Source organism: Pseudorca crassidens, chromosome 11 (assembly GCF_039906515.1).
Source record: "Pseudorca crassidens isolate mPseCra1 chromosome 11, mPseCra1.hap1, whole genome shotgun sequence".
Taxonomy (NCBI): Eukaryota; Metazoa; Chordata; class Mammalia; order Artiodactyla; family Delphinidae; genus Pseudorca; species Pseudorca crassidens.
The window spans coordinates 11,355,669-11,371,245 of NC_090306.1; the positions used below are offsets into that span (position 1 = coordinate 11,355,669).

Genomic DNA, 15,577 nt, shown 5'->3' on the forward strand with positions numbered 1-15,577 from the left:
CACGTGATAAACAGTTAATATATCATGGAAAGTAAATCACCATGAAATAGTTACTTAAAATGTTCTACCTCAATTTCAATACTGAAGGAAGATCTTTTAAATTTTCTTCCAGAGAAAGTTTTTGATCTTTGCTATCAGATTCAGGACCAGGAAACAAAATTTAATAAAGATTCATAAGTACTTCTCCCAGAAATTCTTCTGGAACTTATCTATTTGAAAAAAAAGTTTTTTGCTAAGGTCTAATCAATAAACGTGGTGTTACGCTTGTCTCTGCCCTGTCAAAGTCTACAATAAATGTTCAGTCAAAATATGTGTAGGTTAATCTTTATGAGAGAACCTCCCTAAATTTTCTCAAAATATTCCTAACTCCATGTGTCCCAAATTAAAGTCACCCTGTTCCCAGTCCTCAAAAAAGTGCCTTTTCCTTTAGTTCTCACCTTGATAAAGGCAAGAAACATCCACCACTTTGATCTGGAAGTCATCCCTCCTGGCCATTTACCAAGTTCTCAGGCTTTTATCTATTTCCTTTTCTTCCCTATGTATCACTTTAGTTGAATCTCTTCCCATTTCTGGAACTTATCTTGTATACATTCTTATAAGCACCCTAGTATAGAGCTTGGATTGGTTCAAGATGGTGGAGTAGAAGGGCATGCACTCACCCCTTCTTGCAAGAGCACTGGAATCACAACTAACTTCTGAACAACATCAACAGTAAGTCGTTGGAACCAACCAAAAAAGATACCCACATCCAGAGACAAAGGAGAAGCCACAGTGAGAGACTCCACTCTTGGAGGGCACACACAAAGGCCTGTGTGCATTTGCACCCAGGAGAAAGGAGCAGTGACCCCATAGGAGACTGAACCAGACCTACCTGCTAGTGTTGGAGGGTCTCCTGTGAGGGGGTTGGGGGGGGACGGCTGTGGCTCACCACAGGGACAAGGACACTGGCACTGACAACAGCACTTCTTGGAAATACTCATTGGCATGAGCCCTCCCAGAGGCTGCCACACCAAACAGCCTGTAGGCTCCAGTGCTGGGTTGTCTCAGGCCAAACAACCAAGAGGGAAGGAACACAGCCACATCCATCAACAGACAAGTGGACTAAAGTTTTACTGAGCACATCCCTGCCCACAAGAGCAAGACCCCATAAGGTTAACAGCTGATCTTTCAGCAGAAACTCTGCAAGCCAGAAGGGAGTGGTAGGACATATTTAAAATGATGAAAGGGAAAAACCTAAAATCAAGATTACTCTACCCAGCAAGGATCTCACTCAGATTCAACAGAGAAATTAAAAGCTTTACAGACAAGCAAAAGCTAAGAGAATTCAGCATCACCAAACCAGCGTTACAACAAATTCTAAAGGAACTGCTCTAGGCAGGAAAACAAGACAAGGAAAAGACCTACAATAACAAACCCAAAACAATTAAGAAAATGGTAATAGGAACATATATATCGATAATTACCTTAAATGTAAATGGATTAAATGCTCCAACCAAAAGACACAGACTGGCTGAATGGATACAAAAACAAGACCCATATATATGCTGTCTACAAGAGACCCACTTCAGACCTAGGGACACAGAGACTGAAAGTGGGGATGGAAAAAGATATTCCATGCAAATGGAAATCAAAAGAAAGCTGGAGTAGCAATTCTCATATCAGACAAAATAGACTTTAAAATAAAGACTATTACAAGAGACAAAAAAGGACACTATGTAATAATCAAGGGATCAATCCAAGAAGAAGATATAACAATTGTAAATACATATGCACCCAACATAGGAGCACCTCAATATATAAGGCAAATACTAAGAGCCATAAAGGGAGAAATCGACAGTAACACAGTAATAGTTGGGGACTTTAACACCCCACCTTCATCAATGGACAGATCGTCCAGACAGAAAACAAATAAGGAAACACAAGCTTTAAATAACACATTAGACCAGATGGACTTAATTGATATTTATAGAACATTCTAACCAAAAGCAGCAGGATATACATTCTTCTCAAGTGCACACAGAACATTCTCCAGGATTGACCACATGCTGGGCCACAAAGAGAGCCTTGGTAAATATAAGAAATTTGAGATCATATCAAGCATGCTTTCCAACCACAACACTATGAGATTAGAAATAAACTACAAGAAAAAAAGAAACTGTAAAAAACACAAACACGTGGAGGCTAAACAACATGTTACTAAACAACCAATGGATCACTGAAGAAATCAAGGAGGAAATCAAAAAACACCTAGAGACAAATGAAAATGAAAGCACAATGACCCAAAACCTAAGGGATGTGGCAAAAGCAGTTATAAGAGGGAAGTTTACAGCAATGCAATCTTACTTCAGGAAAAAAGAAAAATCTCAAACAACATAATCTTACACCTAAAGCAACTAGAGAAGAACAAACAAAACTTAAAGTTAGTAGAAGGAAAGAAATCATAAAGATCAGAGCAGAAATAAATGAAATAGAGACGAGCAAAGATCAATGAAACTAAAAGCTGGTTCTTTGAAAAGATAAGCAAAACTGATAAACCTTTAGTAAACTCATTAAGAAAAAAAGGGAGAGGACTCAAATCAATAAAATTAGAAATGAAAAAGGAGAAGTTACAACTGATACCACAGAAATACAAAGGATCATAAGAAACTACTACAAGCAACTGTATGCCAATGAAATGGACAACCTGGAAGAAATGGACAAATTCTTAGATGGTACTGGCACAAAAATAGACATATAGACCAAGACTGAACCAGGAAGAAATAGAAAATATGAACAGGCCAATCACAAGCACTGAAATTGAAACTGTGATTAAAAAACTCCCAAGAAACAAGTCGAGGTCCTGATGGCTTCACAGGCGATTTCTATCAAACATTTAGAGAAGAGCTAACACCTATCCTTCTGAAACTGTTCTGAAAAATGGCAGAGAAAGGAAAATTCCCAAACTCATTCTATGAAGCCACCATCACCCTGATACAAAAATCAGACAAAGATATCACAAAAAAAGAAAATTACAGGCCAATATCACTGATGAACATAGATGCAAATATCCTCAACAAAATACTAGCAATTCGAAAGCACAATTCATTAAAAGGATCATATACCACAATCAAGTGGGATTTATTCCAGGGAATGCAAGAATGTTTCAATATCTGCAAATCAATCAGTGTGATATACCACATTAAGAAATTGAAGAAAAACCATATGATCATCTCAATAGATGCAGAAAAAGCTTTTGATAAAAATTCAATATCCATTTACAATAAAAACTCTCTGGAAAGTGGGCATAGAGGGAACCTACCTCAACATAATAAGGCCATATATGACAAACCCATAGCTAACATCATACTCAACAGTGTAAAGCTGAAAGCATTTCCTCTAAGATCGGGAACAAGACAAGGATGTCCATTCTCACCACTTTTATTCAACATAGTTTTGGAAGTCCTAGCCACAGCAATCAGAGAAGAAAAAGAAATAAAAGGAATCCAAATTGGAAAAGACGTTAAACTGTCACTGTTTGCAGATGACATGACACTAGGCATAGAAAATCCTAAAGACACTACCAGAAAACTACTAGAGTTCATCAATGAATTTGGTAAAGCTGTAGGTTACAAAATTAATACACAGAAATCTGTTGCATTTCTATACACTAACAATGAAAGATCAGAAAGACAAATTCAAGAAACAATCCCAGGCTTCCCTGGTGGCGCAGTGGTTGAGAGTCCGCCTGCCAATGCAGGGGACATGGGTTCGTGCCCCGGTCCGGGAAGATCCCACATGCTGCAGAGTGGCTAGGCCCGTGAGCCATGGCTGCTAGCCTGTGCGTCCGGAGTCTGTGCTCTGCAACGGAAGAGGCCACAACAGTGAGAGGCCCGCGTACCACCAAAAAAAAAAAAAAAAAAGAAAGAAACAATCCCATTTACCATCACATCAAAAAGAATAAAATACCTAGGAATAAACCTACCTAAGGAGGCTAAAGACCTGTACTCTGAAAACTATAAGACACTGATAAAAGAAATTGAAGACGACACCAACAGATGGAAAGATATACCGTGTTCTTGGATTGGAAGAATCAATATTGTCCAGATGACTCTACTACCCAAGACAATCTACAGATTTATTGCAATCCCTATCAAATTACCAATGGCATTTTTCACAGAACTAGAACAAAAAATCTTAAAATTTGTATGGAGACTCAGAAGACCCCGAATAGCCAAAACAATCTTGAGAAAGAAAAACGGAGCTGGAGGAATCAGGCTCCCTCACTTCAGACTACACTACAAAGCTAGAGCAATCAAAACAATATGGTACTGGCACAAAAACAGACATATAGATCAATGGAGCAGGATAGAAAGCCCAGAAATAAACCTATGCATCTATGGTCAATTAATCTATGACAAAGGAGGCAAGACTATACAGTGGTGGAAAGACAGGCTCTTCAACAAATTGTGCTGGGAAAACTGGACAGCTACATGTAAAAAAATAAAATCAGATCATTCTTTAACACCATACAAAAAAATAAGCTCAAAATGGATTAAAGACCTAAATGTGAGACCAAACACTATAAAACTCCTAGAGGAAAACATAGGCAGAACACTCTCTGACATAAATTGCAGCAATATCTTTTTCGATCCATCTCCCAGAGTAATGGGAATAAAAACAAGAATAAAAAAATGAGACCTAATTAAACTCAAAAGCTTTTGCACAGCAAAGAAAGCCATAAACACAATGAAAAGACAACCCACAGAATGGGAGAAAATATTTGCAAATGATGTGACCGACAAGGGATTAGTCTCCAAAATATACAAACAGCTCATGTGGCTTAATATCATCAAAACAAACAACCCAATCAAAAAATGGGCAGAAGACCTAAATAGACATTTCTCCAAAGAAGACATACAGATGGCCAAGAGGCACATGAAAAGATGTTCAACATCGCGGAGTTTTAGAGAAATGCAAATCAAAATTATAGTGAGATATCACCTCACACCAGTCAAAATGGCTATTTTCCAAAAGTCCACAAACAATAAATGCTGGAGAGGGTGTGGAGAGAAGGGAACCCTCCTGCACTGTTGGTGGGAATATAAATTTGTACAGCCGCTATGGAGGTTTCTTAAAAAACTAAAAATAGAGCTACCATATGACCCTGCAATCCCACTCCTGGGCATATATCCAGAGAAAAACATGGTTCGAAAGTATACACACACCCCAATGTTCATTGCAGCACTGTTTACAATAGCCAAGACATGGAAGCAACCTAAATGTCCATCAACAGAGGAATGGATAAAGAAGGTGTGGTACATATATACAATGGAATATTACTCAGCCATTAAAAAGAATAAAATAATGCCATTTGCAGCAACATGGATGGACCTAGAGATTGTCTTACTGAGTGAACTAAGTCACAGAGAGAAAGAGAAACATTGTATGATATTGCTTATATGCGGAATGTAAAAAGAAATGATACAAATGAACTTATTTACAGAACAGAATCAGACTTAGAGAATGAAGTTATGGTTACCAGGGGCTAAGGGTGGACGGAAGGGATAAGGGTGTTTGGGATTGACATATACACACAGCTATATTTAAAACCAGTAACCAGCCAGGATCTACCGTATAGCACAGGGAGCTCTGCTCAATGTTATGTGGCAGCCTGGATGGGGGAGTAGTTAGGGGGAGAGTGGATACGTGTATGTCTGAGTCACTTTGCTGTGCACCTGAAACTATCACAACATTGTTAATCAGCTATACTCCAATATAAAATAAAAAGTTCAAAAAAAAAGATACCACATTAAAAAAAACTAGTATAGAAAGAGCACAAGAAAATGTTTGAGTTCACGCAGAGCACTGTCTTCTTTTGGGTCTAAAACACTAAGACAATGGGAATGAGCTGTAGGAAGACTTAGTGAGTCTCAGAAAGACAGAAAAGTGTTGGGAAATTCTAAAGCAGCCATGGTTAATAAAAATTGCACTGTGGCAAAAATAATCAAGATGATTTCAGACAGTTATAACCAAGGAAAGTGTTTCCTGAAACAGCTGCTTAATGTGCTGGTATGGACCCCAATGTTAGGCCATGATTAAGAAAAAATTCTGTTTTTATAACAATCTTTTTGCAATCCTTTTGCCTTATCAAGAGATCCACGATGCCTTTTCAGAGAAAAGCAATTCCAATGGCTGGTCAATTTTATAGCCCCTACTATGTGCCAGGCACTGTTCCTCACAACAAACTTATAATATAGATATTATTATAATACCCATTTTACAGATGAGGAAATTGAGGCATGGAGAGGTTAGGTAACAGACCGAAGGTCATGTGGTTAGTAAGTATTGAAGCCAGGATTCAAACATAGGCAGTCTGGCTCTACAGCTTCTGTCTTGGAATTCCATCATATCTCTCTAATACTTGACTTCCAAGAATGAAGACCTGCCATAGAAAGAGTGAACATATGGAGCAACTTCCTCAGGGAATCTGGAAACAAGAAAGTTCTCAGAGATAAAGGATCAATTGAGATTGGCCTCAGCCATAGGTCTGCTACATCAGTTAAGGAGACTGAACAACTCCCAGGACTGTATAAACTCCTCGACAGCCACATAAAGGATTAGCCTCTTTAGAGAGGCAATCTGTTAGTCTCACGTGGCACTGGTGAGTCATGGGAGAGTGGAAAAGGAGTTGGTGACCAGGTTTTTGGGCAAGCAGTGTCTGGTAAGGAGGACCCATGGGCTGACTGAAGCGTCCAGTCCTAGTGAGATGCAGATGAATCAGGTCCCCAGCCTAAGAATCCCTGATATTCTTTTATCTTGTGTAGTTTGATTGCAGTGAGGATGTGCCTGGAGCAGGCTATACAAATAACCAGTCTGATAAAAATGAACAACAATTAGTATTTTGATGAATAGACGTGTGTTTATCAGGACAAATCAGCTTCCTTGTTTCTGATCAGCTCTGGAGAACTGGAAAGAATGAATTTCTGGAGTCTAGCCCTGCAAGTCCCAGGGCCAGATCTGGAACCTGTTTTACAAGGCACATGCCACCTCACGAGTCTCTTGGCAACCAACCCACCTCTTTCCCTGGTGACAACCTGACTGCACTATACATACGACTTAGAAAAACTGGTAATTCCCTGGTGGTCCAATGGTTAGAACTCCGAGCTTTCACTGCCAAGGGCTCGAGTTCAATCCCTGGTAGGAGCTGCAAGCTATGCAGCAAAAAAAAAAAAAAGAAAAGAAAAGAAAAGAAAAATTATGCAAGACATCCTAAAAACACATGTGGGGCTTGAAAGTCTGGAAAGATAAAGGCAATGCGATTATATGTCTGAAGTCTTTAATAGTTTGAAATAGATGGCTAGGATGAATTGGTAGTTGTTTGCCGATTTCTAGAATAATGAAACTACAACGTAACTTTCAAAAATTAAGGAAGTTGGTTTTGGATAAAGAGGTGTATGTTAGCAGATACAAAATTCATTCCAGGGGGTTGAAAATACAATCCCTTTAGTGTTTATTGGGCACTCGTTAAATGCTGAGTACTGAGCTGGGCATTTCAGAGAGAACATGGAAAGCAAGGGGTAGCAAAGGCCCCATTTTCTGCCCAAAAGTTGTTGGCAGTCCAGCAGTTGAGGGTAAGACAAAGACCCCAAAAGCTGCACTAGAATACAGGTTAATATGGGTGGAACAAAGGAAACAGAGATCGCATCTTTTGAGACAGTCGGGGTGGGCATCACCAGTCATTCCTCAATGCCATGATAAGACGTCTTTCTGGATGGCTGGGCACAGTGCCATCAGGACCAGTTGCAGCAGAAGTGCCCTCACTCTTTGCCTTGACTCCCTCCACCTGGCATGGCTTCAGCTTCTTATTTGGGGAGCTCAGTTTAAGAAGCTGTTTCTTGTTGGCTGATATTTTCTTGAATAAACGGTGCACCATCTTCAGAAAAACAACGTCTCCACCTCACTCCTTAGGCTGCCCCTCACATCTACAGAAACATTTAAAACAATCCCAATAATCCAAAAGAACAGAAAAGGGAGAGAAGATTCCGCCAGCACTCCAGACACAGAAGCCATTTCCATTTCCAGGGCGCTCCCTAGCCTGTCCCAGGTGTGTCCTAATGAGCAGTCTCAATGGGCTAAGGGGTGGCATGGGGACTCCACCACTTCCAGACTGTGCAGGCAAATCATGGGTCAGGAGCCTGGGATTGGTCACTTCTGAGCGCAGAAGCCCAGGCAGCTTCAAAGACTGGAAATATTTAAGAATGATAAGTGGGCAAGTTGCGAAAGCAAAGGTCTTGAAATCTGGACTGCACACACTTGCTGAAGGAAGGTGGAGGAACAAGAACCAGTAGGTGCTTTTAGGAAGGGGTTGCTCTCCCAAACCCCACCCTAGTCTTTCACAAGGTCAGCACAGAAAAGGGATTAGGAAATAAAATGAAATGAATCCTCTCTTAATATTACTTTTCAAGTCTTTCAAGTTTTTTTTTTTTTAACTTAATGTTGGTTTTACTCATTGGGAATGAAAGTGACAAAGCCCAAACTTTTTTTTTCTTTTTTAGGCAAAGGGTCAGTGTCCATACCTGTAGGAATAAAACAGTTTTAAAACCTGTTTTACTAAGAGGGGAGTAGTCAAGTAAATGGCCTTTTGCACTTCAGCTCTGCCTTCACTGGCTGTGTATCTTTATGCAAATTACTGAAATCTCTCAGTCTCAAACTTTCTCATCTGTATTATGGGGATAATAAGCCTACTTAGGATTGTAGTGAGCATTATATGAAAGAACACACATCCTTCCGCACGCTGCCTGGCACATATCAAACTGACAATACCAGGCTGCACTTCTCATCATTTTAAACCAAAGTCATTGTCAACTAAGGAAAAAAAAAAAGTGGCATTCTGGGATCATACCTCTCTATGGTGCGAATAAATATATTCAGATGTCCTTTGGCTGACGCTTTTAGGACCAGCCAAGGCTCAGCAAAGCCAAGAGTCGTGCAGGAGCAAGCCGATTTGTCTGCCAGGAATTCTGGCCAGCGCTTCTTAAGCTCGCAGAAGCACACACCCTATGCCCTCGTCTGGGGCCATCCCCGAGCTCCAGCAGGGCTGGAGCAACCACGGCAGAAGCGCGTTCCTTGGCGTCCACCCAGAAGCCAGACGGACACACCCGCGGGAAGTAAACTTGACCCGACTCTGGAACTCACCGAGCGGCATGGGCTCAGCGTGGAGCGCGCGGGCGTCCAGGGCCCCTCCCGGCGCCCCCCGCCCGGGCTGCCCGCGGGGCGCGCTGCTCACCTGCCAGGCCCGACGGCACCACGGCGGCCAGAAGCAGCAGCAGCAGCAGCAGCAGGGCCGGCGGCGAGAGCAGCCCGAGGCTCCCGTCCGGGCTGCGGCGGGACATCGCTCGGCGGCCGCGATCTCCGCTCGGCTGGACCAGGCGGCTGTTGGCAGAGCGGTTCTGCTGCCGGTGGTGGGGCGCAGCGATGCAGAGGTTGGAGCGTCCTTAACTTTCCTCTCTCATGAGCCCGACCTGTTTGGGGCTTTTAGAGGCGAGGAAGGCTCACGTGGCCTTGATGACAACCTTCGCCCTGCTGGGCCCCAGTCGGGGAAGGGCGGGACCTTTCTGACCCTCTAGCGCCCTGTGGGCAGGGCTGGGACAGTTCCCCTGCTCAACTTCTGGGGCCTGCCGAGGCTACGTGCTGCTTTCCCCTCACTCGTCGGGCGGTTTGGCGGCCCTGGGCTGGAACAAATCAGTTCATGTCCACACGGCTAGCCTCTAGGGCCGGCCCCTCGTCTGCAGCAGCTGGGAGGAGACCCCCTGGCCGTGGAGAAATGCATACCCCTGCCTACACGCAGCTCCGATTCTTCGCCATTCTGGAGAGGTCTTCACTGGTCCTTCTAACTCCAGGTCAGTGCTCTTCCATCTCAGGCTGTTTAACCTAAATCCGTTGACTGTTGCTCAAGACTTTGGATCGTTTGCTTTTCTCTTCATTGGCTGCATCCACCACTGGCGAGTGATTCAGATGGGTCTGAAACCAGATATATCTCCAAACCCCCTGTGAAGTCCCCATTTCTGTGCAGGACCAGTTGAAAGAGACATTGTGAAGTAGGCAAAACTATGCCTTGGGTAACATTATGAAGTCGGCAGAGGGTGCCCTGGGTGACACTGTGAAGTAGGCAAAAGGCATTTTATTTATTCAGTAAGCATCTGTTGAGCCCACCTTTTGTGTCAGGTACCAGTGATATAAAGACCATTAACAGCATGTCTATGACAGGCAAGTAGGGATAAAACTGTATAAATAAACAGGTACTGGAAGCTGACGCTATTGCCGCAATAAAGCTCTGCTTAAGGGTCTGTGAGGGAACCCAGCTGGGGGCCTAGACACTCCCTTCTTCATCTTTCTTCCAAGCTTAACTGAAGTGTTAATGGGAAGGGAGGAAAAGAGGCACATTTCCTAGAAGGGGAAACACATTTGTAATCGCTAGAAAAGATACAGAACAGTTACATCAACTCTCTGCAAAATGTTAAACACGAGTCCTAAGTCATAATTTTGTTTGGTGACAACACCTATCACAGTACTTGGATGATAATATCATGTAATGAATAGACATGAATGAAGGAATTGAGGACACTGTAAAAATTGCAATGTCCGTTTTTCTTTAAGTTAGAAAATAATAGTGAAGGAAAATGATGAACATTTTGATTGTGCCATGTCGAGAAGAGAGCTACAATAGGACATTCAGGGAAGTCAGAAAGTAAGTCAGAAAGAGGAAAACGAATATCGTATATTAACGCATACATGTGGAATCTAGAAAAACGCAAGGCAGAAATAGAGACGCAGTTGTAGAGAACAAACATATGGACACCAAGGGGGGAAAGCGGGGTGGTGGTGGTGGGATGAACTGGGAGATTGGGATTGACATATACACACTAATATGTATAAAATAGATAATAAAAAAATTTAAAAAGGAAGTTGTGTCACCCCAAATATTTCAGTCATGCTACCCTCCACCACCCTCCTTCACCTTATAACCCTTCCAATCCAAGAAGCAAGTGGTTGGATGCGATCATGTGTAAGATGCAGAGACACTCATTCATCTATTATTTAGTCATCAAATACTTGCTGAATTCCACGTTCCAGGCACAGAACAGTAAACAGGACCAAGTCCCTGCCCTCACAGAGCTTGCGTTCTAGTGCGGGAAGCAAGTTATACATGTAAACAAATTAAGTGGATCAGGGTTTAGCAGCCTCAGTGCCGAGACATTTTGGACCACTGCAATTCTTCGTTGTGGGTGTGGTCCTACGCATCCTCTGGTCTTTATGCACTGGAACCTCCCTCTAAGTTGTGACTATCAGAAACGTCTTCAGTCATTGCCACACGTTCCCCTAGGGAGCAAAGTTGCCCTCAGTCGAGAATCACTGAATTCGAGGATGATAGATCTTGCCTTCTTTAAATTGTCAGTTTACATATCCAGGAGGGAGATGAGCAGCTAAACTCAGCAAAGCTGAGGGGAGGGGGACCAAAGAAGACGTTGACTGTGCAATGTTTTTATCACTTCTGTAGCAGATAGACACGTGCGGTTTGGGCTACTCACCACTCATTACCCAGTTCCTATTACCAATTTTTCATGAATCTGGACCCTATTGGTTTTGAAGTTTCAGTGAGCAAGGGAGGAGATATGTTTCCACCAAGAGACACAATAACTGTTTCACTGAATTGGAATTTTAAATTTCTGCCTGGCCTTTATTGGGCTCCTGTGAAGGAAATGGGCAAGAATAGGATTGTAGTGTTGGTCAGAGTGAGTGAGCCTGACAATTGAATGAATATAGCACTGCTACTCAGCAGGAGGGGGCAGTAGAAGGAGCTCAGGAGAGTCCCTTGTATCACCATGTCCTCCTGAAAAGGTTAACTAGAGTGCTGTCACCTCTCCTAGGCCGCCCCTCCAGTGACTCAGGCCCCTCACTCCAATAGGCAAAGAACACCAACCAGCTGGGATGCTGGCCCAAAGCAAAGGGAACAGGAAAAGAGAAGTCATGAATAACTAGGGCTGGGGGACCAGTTGTAGAAACAGAGACAGTGGCCTCTGTCTATGTTTCTTCCCTTGCTGTAACATATATGTGGTGGATTCAAAATCTTACAGTTCCAGAATAAAATGTACATCATGTAAATTTGTTTTTTTTCCAAAAGGTATGATTAGCTTAGCATTCAAACACTTATCCATCGATGGTAGAAATTTGAGAATACCAAACTTAAGGTTACATCGTCTCATTTGGGCTAAATTCTAAGCAAACTTCACCTCCTCCTTATTCTTTCTCCCTTTCCTGAGGCTGATCGTCATTTCAGGGGCTTATGTATTGACTGGGCATTGAATAGGAGGCATCTATTCTGTGAGCCATCTTCTTGGCTTGGTGGACTCCAGTGAGATGAAGTTCATCTCTTCCGTCCTCCTTGTGGTACAACAGTGGCAGGAATCCACTGTTGACATCTGAGGCTCTTGGCCTCAGGCCTGGATTCCTATGTGCTCTGTGTATTAGTTAGGTAATGACAAAGTTCAATGGATTAATGCAACCAAAATGTATTTCTGACTCATATTCCAGACCAATGTGGGAGTTGCTTAGTTGCTGGCTTTCTTTCATGTAGAAATGTAAGAATCCAGTGTCCTTTCACCTGTGGTTCCACCATTCTCTAAGGCAGATGTTCTAATCTTTCCTCGCTCATATAGTGCCCCGAGCGTCTCAGTAATACAATCTTGGGGCTGCAGGCCCAAAGAAATATCTAACAGTTTCTTTCATTAATTAGTTAGGGCCAAACAATTTAGAAGTAGTAATGTACTCGGTGTCCCAGATGGTACTATGTTTTCCTCAAAGATTTATAATATCTCAGGTGCCCCCTTTAGTCCCCTGTGGTATGTCCTGCTGATAACATTATTTCCTGTGAATATTTAGTATATCCTAGGTACCCCTTGTGAATTCATTGTGGTTGTCAAACTGTATGCAGGAACAATCACTCGGGGTCTTGGAATGTTTTCTTCCAGCCAGAGAAGGGGAAAGAATATGGGAAAGTTCTCCTGCTTCATTCCACTGGCGATAACTAGACATACTGCCACACCTAGATGCTGAAGAGGCTGGGAAATGCAGCCTCCAGCTGGGATGTCACCTCTCAGTACGGAAATAAAACACACATTTTTTTGGAAGTCAGCCAGCTGTTTTTGGTACTCTTGGCAACCTCTCCAACCAGACTTGGATTCTTCTGGGCCCTCTGGCTCACTATCAGACCCACCTGAGCCCTGTGGGGGAGTGTGTGGAGTAAGGAGTCAAAGATACTCCGACTTGGTGTGTGTCAGCCAGTCTCCCCAGATGCCACCTTCGGTCATTGCTTTTCTACAACTCAGATGTCATGTAGGAAACCTAACTCCTTGCAAGTTCATGAGCTACATTCTGGAAAGTTTAAACATAACCTCCTCTGCTCTGGTAACTCTAGACCTAACTGGAGTTCCTATTACCAAATGTTCCCACATCCTACCCCACCCATCAAATAGGCAACTCAACCCCTAGGGGAAGGATGGCGCTGGTCCTTGCATCAAACTGCTGTGTATTTCTCTTAACCACTCTTCAAACATTTTAGTTGCTTGGATAAGAGTTATTATACATCCTTATAAATTATTACCTTACAAACATTTATTATCTACTAAATACCTTATTTTATGTCCTTATTCCACTTTATTGCTCTTGAATATACTTTATGCCCTTTTATTTCAACTGTGCCTTTTAAGCGTCCAAGCCAAGCTTTTGAATATTTCAAAACATTTTTCTTTCTCAGGTGCACAGACCTTACATTTTAATGGCTTTGAAGATTATGGTTTGTGTCTACGCAAGACCACAAATTTTACTCTTTGGTCTTTTTGTTTTCTTCTTCCTTGAGCAATAAGCCTCAGCCTCTTAGAATTAACCTAGTAGTGCAAAATTTACTAAGTTAAACATGAATTTCTCAGAAGAAAAATGTGTAGGGTAATATTTTAGACTACTATTCAACTTCTCTTCTGTGTATTTACTTCCGTAGTTAATTTTCCCTTTCTTTTTTGTTCTTTTCCTCCATTTGTGTGTGTAGGTTGTTTTGGTAGTTAAACTGATCATTTGGTACTTGGGGATCAGAATATTGAGTTCAAATTGCTGCAGAACCAAAGAAAAAAATGGACATTCCTCAGAAATCCTGGGCTCAAGCCTGATGCCTGCGGAGCTTGTTTTGGTGACTTATTTTTTTTTAATTAATTGATTTATTTATTTTTGGCTGCGTTGGGTCTTCTTTGCTGCACACAGGCTTTCTCTAGTTGCGGCGAGCGGGGTCTGCTGTTTGTTGCCGTGCGTGGGCTTCTCATTGTGGTGGCTTCTCTTTGTTTCGGAGCACAGGCTCTAGGCGCATGGGCTTTAGTAGTTGTAGCACGTGGGCTCAGTAGTTGTGGCTCGCGGGCTCTAGAGTGCAGGTTCAGTAGTTGTGGTGTACGGGTTTAGCTGCTCCACGGCATGTGGGATCTTCCCGGACCAGGGATCAGACCCATGTCCCCTGCATTGGCAGGCGGATTCTTAACAACTGCGCCACCAGGGAAGTCCCTTGATGACTTATAGTGCAATTCTGTGCTGTCTGCCTATCCTCTCTTCGACTCATTTGCTCGTGCTTTAAAAAGGCTGCAATCCATTATAATTTCCAGACTGCAGGTGTCTTGTAAATTGGGTACAGAAAAGTGGGGCTGCCATTGGTCAGTGATCGTAAGGCCACTAGCATGTCTTGGCTTTGGGACAATGGTATAGGGGTGAGATGTGAATCAAGCGTGGGCTGACTGAAGCAGAAGGAGCAGAGGTTAAGAGAGAAGTTTCTGTACAAGCTGAATACTAATTAGATGGTTTATTATTATTATTTTTTTTTCTACAGATGACAACTATACACTTTCTACCCTGCTGACAGGCATCTTGGTCTCCATCTTTACTTCCAAAGAGGCTGAGAAAGGCACTCCTGAATACTTTTGGGGCCAAGAACATTTTCTGCATTGTTTAAGGGATGTAATCTTTTTTTGCCTGACAGCTCTTTTTTTTTCATGATTTCTCTTTTTCTACCTCTTTTCTAAATTAAATGGCTATATCCTGGAGTAGCTGCCACCAAGTTCCTCAATTTACGTTTCTTCTCCCACTCTTAACATCTTAGCATTTTCTCCTCGTTCTACAGACAGAAGTACAAATGCCAAATAAAAACAATTAGCAAAACACAACCCCTTCTTAGTGGTGTTTAACCTTGACTACGGATGCAAAATATTCCTGTGTTAAATGTCCCCGATCTTCTTTCAGGTTATAAGGAAGGATTTAAGCCTGAATGGTGTGTAACAATGAATAAATGAAAAGTGCTTGATCAATATTTGGTGAGTCCAGTTTGCTATTGATAATTTTCAAACGAAGACAGAAAGAACACAAATCATAGGCAGTTAATTCTTGGAAAGTGGCTACAAATTAACATGTAAATATAACCCGGGGTCAAAACTCAAGATAATGCTACTTGGAAAAGATCCTAATTCAGTCTAGCTGAGTAAATTAGATGAACATCTCCTGGATACAGGGA

The 15,577-nt window shown here is 42.2% G+C and overlaps 1 protein-coding gene and 1 long non-coding RNA gene across 2 annotated transcripts in view; one reads left to right on the forward strand and one right to left on the reverse strand.

The window, feature by feature from the left end:
• Positions 1-9,402, reverse strand: part of PLBD1 (phospholipase B domain containing 1) — a 72,946-nt gene extending 63,544 nt beyond the window's left edge. Inside the window, exon 1 of the mRNA XM_067695765.1 lies at positions 9,266-9,402. Within this exon, the coding sequence (XP_067551866.1) occupies positions 9,266-9,371 (106 nt within the window). The 5' untranslated portion in view covers positions 9,372-9,402. The remainder of the gene's footprint in view (positions 1-9,265) is intronic.
• A 357-nt stretch (positions 9,403-9,759) lies between these two features.
• On the forward strand, positions 9,760-15,327 carry LOC137201672 (uncharacterized). Its single transcript, XR_010932274.1, has 3 exons — positions 9,760-9,878; positions 14,081-14,218; positions 14,900-15,327. It is a non-coding gene; the product is annotated as an uncharacterized lncRNA (long non-coding RNA).
• Positions 15,328-15,577: the final 250 nt, after the last annotated feature.